The 7,229-nt window shown below is 43.9% G+C and overlaps 1 protein-coding gene across 1 annotated transcript in view; it reads right to left on the reverse strand.

The window, feature by feature from the left end:
- SLC13A2 (solute carrier family 13 member 2) overlaps positions 1 to 4,777 on the reverse strand; it is a 13,170-nt gene extending 8,393 nt beyond the window's left edge. Inside the window, exons 1-3 of the mRNA XM_057372044.1 lie at positions 4,632 to 4,777; positions 1,507 to 1,635; positions 1,018 to 1,154 (exon numbers count right to left, since the gene is read on the reverse strand). Coding sequence (XP_057228027.1) covers positions 1,018 to 1,154; positions 1,507 to 1,635; positions 4,632 to 4,733 — 368 coding nt within the window. The 5' untranslated portion in view covers positions 4,734 to 4,777. The remainder of the gene's footprint in view (positions 1 to 1,017; positions 1,155 to 1,506; positions 1,636 to 4,631) is intronic.
- Positions 4,778 to 7,229: the final 2,452 nt, after the last annotated feature.

The following is a 7,229-nucleotide window of genomic DNA, read 5'->3' on the forward strand; positions in this document are numbered from 1 at the left end:
TAAAGATTTGACCACAAATTCCGGATTTGGAAACTGCTCAGCAATTTTCCCAGCCAGCACTACTTTGCTGGTCTCACTCTTCTCTATTTTGTGAACCACACGCCCAAGATTTAACATTAATTTTTAACATTDATTTTTCTTTTTCAACCCTTTTTTTTTGGCATTCTTATGGCTGGGAAAGTGAAAGCTGGTAGCTTGCAGCAAGCACTTTATCCAGTCAGATCCTGCTTATTCCACATCCTCCCAAAGAAGTCATATCTCAGTAACACATGTTCATGCATTATAATATATTTTGAAGAGAAATTGCAAGCTGAATTTGATCCCAAATGGCAACCAGTTTAAGCCATAAGGAAGATGATTTATTTTTGTTTTTCTCCTCTTGTTATCTTATCCCACCTCTATTATTTAAGATTCTCTTCTCGCTCATCTAAAATTCTAATCCTCGTTTCAATATTACTCTGTTATTTGTCTCAAAAATTATTCTTTGGATGAGATGTAGATTATGCATCAGATGAAAAGGGGTTTATCTTGTGTGCATTTTTATTCTRTTGCTTTGTAATTTCCCTCGGTGTTCCCTCTTCATTTGAGCTGAGACAGATTAAACAGGGGGATGCAGCCTGTGCACAGCCTGAAGTTCTAGGCTGGAAAACATTTGCTGTTTCCAAAACAAGCAACCCTGTGTTTTCTCTTCTCTTTGCAATCAGCAGCAGGCAGGGTGTCCACGATTTCTGTGTTCCAGCCATGGTTTTTCCTGATCATCCAAAGCTGTGCTCCTAGCCCAACCTGGCAGCACCCTTCTGACTCCCTCATTCCTATTTTTCCACCTAAAACCCTCTGGAATTCTGAAAAAAAGGTGCACTAGGTCTCCAACACCCCAAAGAATCCCCATTTTCAAGGCATAACTCACTGGGGCTGCGGGGAAGCATTTGTTGGGAACAAATTGAGGATTCACAAAGGAGATGGGAACTGCTGCCATAAAATCCTTCATCCCACAGCGTTCCCAGCTCTGTTACTCACAGGGCTGGTCGGACCCCAGTGATGAGCAGGACCCTCAGTGCCACTCGCTTGTGCAGGTTCCAGTTCTCRATGGCAATGGCCATCAGCAGACCCCCAATGAAGAGCATGTTGGTGTCCTTCAAATATTCCCTGCAGACCTGTGAGGTGGGACAAGGCACAGGGAACGGTCACCAGAGAGGGGACATTTTTTTTTTKGGGGTGATGACTCCAAAGGGAGTGGGTTGGGTTGGGTCTGAACGGGGAATTTGTTTTGATTTCAGATTTGCAGCTTCACCCAGAGCTCACTCCGGGCTTGTGTGAGTTTTAGTCCATGGAGAAGACAGAGAATAATAATATAAATATAATAATTCTGATGATGKTAATTATAATGTAATTCTGATGATGGTAATTACAATATAATTCTGATGATGGTAATTATAATACAATTCCAGGGAGTAATCCCAGAATAAGAGAAGATGACTGATTAACACACAGAGCAAGGTCTCTTACTGTCGTCGAGTCCATGATATTCATGAGTGGGAACAGCAGGACGGGCAGCAGAGCTGTGACAGCCAAAGGCAGAGCTTCTGTGCACCAGAAAAGTGCCATCACGATGATCACATAGCCACATTCTGCCTCCTGCCAGGGCAAGGGGACACGCAATCAGAACASGCTGAACATCGAACCTGGGCTCCTCCACAAGCCAAGGCCTCATAATCACATTCATTGCCTGATAAAGGGGTTAGAGGAAAGGTTATTTCCTGTGATTCTGTCCCCATCTATCCTCTGACATGTGCAGATCCTAATCGAATGACAAACTGCAGCAATATCTGTCAGAACTCCGAGGGAAAGACGGCGGAGGTAAAAATAGTACATTGGGAAAAGAAACAAATAAACGACTTTGGACCTTCCTTGATAAGGGATTGGCAATCATTTCACAGGTTTGATTGTGCTGATGGTGTTATGTTCTGTATTTATGTCCTTGAGTTGCAGGATTAGTTACTGATCCTYCTCCACATGTTTCTGCACGGGCTTCAGGTGATGGCCCATGTGAACCCCAATTCATTTAAAGTCCTTGTACTGTAAACACTTTTATGACTTTTCAAGGGATTTTTGGCTTACTAGAGACTTTGAAAGGTTCACTGTCACAGATCATTTCAGCTTCCACTGACTTTGTCTTRTTTGTTTGAGGAAAGATCCCCTGTTTCACCTCACTCTTTTTCTGAGAAAACATTGATTTAGTTCTGCTTTGGGCAACCACTCCAAATTTTGTACAAAAGTGTTTAAGTGAGTCCCTAGATGCTGAAAAAATTCAAAATTACTTGTCACAACTGTGGCATTTGGTTGGGCCGAGGAAGAAAGCAAGAAGAAGGTTGGGGGTTTTGGTGTCTTCCTCATCTTGGAACTCATGCAACAATGAGCAACAGCAAATCMAAAAGAGAAAAAACATGGTTGTGTGGTCTTGGATGAAGGATATCCACTAAAATATACTGGACTGAGTGAATGAAATTGCAGTGATGTTTATTGGGGCTGGATTGCAGAGGATTAAACCAAGAAGCTGGAATAATGGGTGGCAGGGTTGAATTTGGGATGCTTTGGAACCTGCTCAGGAATTCTGATCGTGGCATGGAGGTTACAGAGCTGCTGAAGGGAAAGGATGAGCTGGGAGCTGAGCAGTCTGCAGGAAAGAAGAAAACAGCAATCTAGGTGGGAATGACAAAAACAGCCAGGCTGGAGAATTAAAGCTGAAAGAGATTATCAAGAATGTGAAAATACTCCTTTTTGAGCCTTATTTTTGAACAAGAGCAGTAGAAACATTAGTTATTCATCCCACTAATTGCTGAGAGCAATTTGCCATTTTGATCATAATTTTCTCTGTTTTTGTTACAAAAACACACAGATGGGGGCTTTTTGAGAGACCCTAGAAGRGTTTTGGGATGTAACTCACAGGCACAGTGCCACTGTCTCCCATCTTGCTCTGAACAGATTCTCAGCAAAAGCTGGAAAAGGTCTTTTCCCAAAGTCAGCCCTCCTGTGWGGACATTCATCTGCCTTTGAGCAAGATTTTTAACATTGTTTGCTCTCAATTATAATAGCTCAGTGTCCAGTGCTATGTCATTATAGGGCAGGTTAATAGATCAACAGAATAGAAAAAAATGTGAAATTCCACCCTGTAGCTGCTGGCTCTCCCYGCTGTGTGCTGAGGCACCAGCTTTTCCTGCTCAGCAGTGGCGCAGCGCACGATTTTAACCCCAAAAAACAGTTTTTCCAGATCTCAAAGGGAAAAAATCTGGGACATTTTCAATTTTTGTCTTGTTGCCGACTGCATAGAAACCAGGGAGAGTCATTTCCAAAGAGGAACTGAACCAAATCATTCCACAGGTAACTCCAAGGACTCACTGTATGTAACAATGCCTCCAGCAAGTGARCTTGAACTCGTGGCCTCAGGACAAAAAAAAAATAAATAATCCCTCTCTGTCTCCTTAGAACTTTCCTGATCCAGATCTCTTTTCACTTCAGTAACTCCTTTKCTTATGGAAAGTTAACTAGGGGGAAAAAAAGCACTTTTTCTTTTTTTCCTTCCTAGGAAGCTTTTAAGTAATAATTTAAACTATTTTATTTACACAGGGATGGACTGAGAGGCCACACCTGACCAGTTGCCACATCACAGCTCCAGCTCCTGTGTCACTCCATCACTCCAAACTCTGACAACAAACAGAGCTGAGAGGGTGACAGAGCTTTGGGACAGGCAGGGAAGAGCCAGGGAAGGGGAGGATGAAGTTTGGAGAAGGATTTAAACTGGGATCCAGCAGGATTCGGGYGGCAGAGACCAGAGAGAAGAGTTAGAACTTGGTGTCCAAAGAGAAGTGATGGGAGGGGCAGTTTGGGACGAACTATTTCATGGTGCTGGGGCGGTAATAATAGATCAGAGATTAGATCTTTCTGCATGAAGAGGTTGGGAGGGCAAGCAACAGTGAAGAAGCAGCAGGAGACCGGCAGTCTGTCAGCACACAGCTCTCCCTTTAAARGATCAGAACCCCAAAAATCCCTGCCCCACTGCTGCAGCTCCAATTTTTCCTGAAGGAACCCTAAGCGAGGTGTTAAACCTTCCAGGACTTGGTGTTTTATATTTAAAATCCTTGTTCAGGGAAGATTCTTACAGAAATATGTTAGAACGAGACTGAAATGCATATTAATTTCTCTTCTGTATCAGAATGTCTTGTCTATCTAAAAATGCCTCTTCTCAAAGGCAACGACAACAAGGAAAAAAAAAATAAATGAAGTTGTGGACTGGACAGTGTTAGAAAATGAAGAGGGGTAAAACTGAGCTTTGGGTTCACACCTATAATCTTCAGCATAGAAAATCCAATGCTAAATCAGCCAGATGCAAAGCAAGAGTCACAAAATCCCACATCACTGAGTTTTCTTCTGGGAGATGCAACCACAGGCGTTTCTGCTCCTCCATCTACGCCCCACTGCTTTTCCATCACCCCCAAATGCTCAGGTAAAAAAAAAAAAATAAAACCAGAGAGATCTCCAAGCAGTCGAGGCAGAAAGAATCTCTTCACCCTGTCACTGGAAAGGAGCAGCTCAGAGAGGGTTTGGCTTTGAAATTGGATTTTAGGAGTTCTTACCTTGGTAGGCAGAACCAGAGGCAGAGGGAGGAACACGAGGGGCACCAGGACGATGATGAGGTATTTCCTGCAGGCCAGCAGAGCCTGGCAGGAGACAGCCATGGTGCTGGAGCTAGCCCAGTGCTGAACGGCCTGGAATCTGCTGCTCGGAGCCTATATAAACACCAGGGAATATTAACCATTGACCTCAGGAGATTGGGTGTTGTTTTTGGAACTGTAATCGGAGAAAGAAGGAAGAGAACAAAGAGGGGAGGAGACAGCAGAAGAGTGTCAGAGCAGGAACTTTCCCAAGACAATCTTTCAGAAAGGTGAAAAATCCATTAGAGGATTAACTCCTTGTGGAGCGAGAAGGTTTTTGGGAGCATCCTGAGATGACTTCCACTTTTTTTTTTAAAAAAAAAGAATATTCATTATTTGGTCTTTGATAATGCCCTCTTTGAATAGGTATTATCATACCTCCTGTATAAAAGAAAAAAAAAAGAGGAACTGCTGCCTCCAAAAGAGCTTGAAAATGGTTTTAAAAATATGTGGGAACACTGAAAACCGCATCTACATCTCTAATGCTCAAATACAGGGATTAGGAACATTGACACAAAAATGTTATAAACATCGTGTTTATAAATGTTATAAACATTGTGCTCACTGAGAAATTTTCTTTGGGTAGAGCTTTGCACAGGGCAGAGTTGCTGTCACCAGGTGCCACATGGAGTCCCTGCACAGAAAGGGACTGACGGATCTTGGTGGGATTGGGAAAGATTTGGGAAAGACTTTGCTGCAGGGCATCACTCTGCAGACACTGGGCTATTTTTCCCCCCATTTTTTGGATCTTGCAGGTTTATAGGCACAGATTTGGGAACTTCCAGGGTGGATTGAGGAAAAATAATAAAGAAGCAAAGATGCTACTTGACCAGTGACTCTTGACCCACTTGTGGGCAACTTCCAAAACACAAGCTGTGAATCACTTGATTCCACAAATATGCAGGAATAGGACGGAACATTTGAAGTCCAAAGGGTATTTCTTGCTAATGCCACGTTGATGGCTCTGTTTGTTAGCTCATGCAAGCACATCCCTCAGCTAATGATGATAACATTYCCATTTTATTGGTGTAAATCATCTTGGTGCTGTTCAGAGCTTACTCAGGAAGGGAGAGAGAAAGGGAAGCACAGCCGCTGGGTCATCTGATGTCAGCTCCACAGAAAGCTTCTGCTGTTCCTGCCTCTCATCCCTGCTCTGCCAGGCCTTGTTTCCCYTCAAGAATGTGCTAATGATGGAAAATCAGCAGGGTTTCAGCTGCCAGATTTGAAGGCTGGACTTGGCCATGTTGCTCACAACAAACAGCATCACATTACTCGTGGCCAGCCCTGTGCTTTAGCATTTCACCCTTGGTACAATACAAGAAGAACGAGAAAGAGTTTTTGAATGAGTTCCCTCACATTTTGCATCCATGGAATGTTTAATTAGTGTCTGACGAGGTGTAGTGACAAAATCAGCCAACAGCAAGGTCGTTTTTCTGCTTTTTACTCTTCTGCCCTAAGGTCGTGATGGAAATCTAAAAGAAAATGTCATTTTTGCATTTCTGCAACAGAAAGGTTGGCCTCCAGCTGCAGCCTTGGCTGTGGAGTGTAAAAAGAAATTATCTCAGTTGAAGAATCATGCCTGTTCTTTAAAAGTAGCACCTCCACAGAGATGATTTCCACTGYTAYGTGAGTCACAAAACTTTMCAAAATGCTAAAAATGAGTTCTCTYWGTGTGTTACCATGAAAGAAATGGTTTATAYCTTGTCCAAGTGTTGCCTGTGGCCCAGGAACCCTCCCTCAGTGGTGCCAGAGGAGTGATGCCAATTTACATTAATTTGGAACCACTCCAGTTTATATAAACGGGTTAATCTAATACTCTGAATTGTGTGCTTTGAATTTAAAGGACAACTTGGTCTTTGCTTGCTGATCTGCTCTTCGAGGCAGACCCAAACCTCACAGGAAACCAAACAGCACAKCCAAAACCTCCTTTATTAACTGAATTTGTAAGTTATTTTGTCTTTTATAAAAACAAGTACTTTTTCCTAGTGTGCTGTGAATTAATAGAAGTGACTGGATATTGCTAAATACAATATTTTGCTGATCCTAGTGCTGTTAAAATGTTATTTTTTGTTTTGCTTGGTTTGTTGAGCCTGGAGGAGAGCCAAGGGAGCCTTCATCGCGTTCTGTGAGACATTGGGAGGGCAGGGGGTGTTCTCTGCTGTCAGGGACAGGATTTGAAGGAATGGCAAGAAACCATGTCAGGGATGGACATTGGGAAAARATTCTTCACCCCGAGGRTATTTGGGCAGTGGTGGAGTMSCMATCCCTGCAGGGTTCAAYAGCGTGGATGTGGCACTTGGGGACACGGACAGTGGCCGTGCCGGGTTAACTCGGTGTTCTCAGAGAGCTTTTCCCTCCTCAGCAGCTGCAAMAACAGCCCCGGAGAGCGGCACCTCTCGCCCGGGGCTCGCTGCAGCGACAGCGCCGAGCGGTCCCGGGAACCCCGCGATTGGACCGGGCGGCGGAGGGAGCGGAGCCGGTCCCGTTCCGGGCGGAGCAGAGCCCGAACCATCCCGGGCG

Source organism: Malurus melanocephalus, unplaced genomic scaffold (genome assembly GCF_030028575.1).
Source record: "Malurus melanocephalus ecotype Western Australia unplaced genomic scaffold, MMel_1.1 scaffold_162, whole genome shotgun sequence".
Lineage (NCBI taxonomy): Eukaryota > Metazoa > Chordata > Aves > Passeriformes > Maluridae > Malurus > Malurus melanocephalus.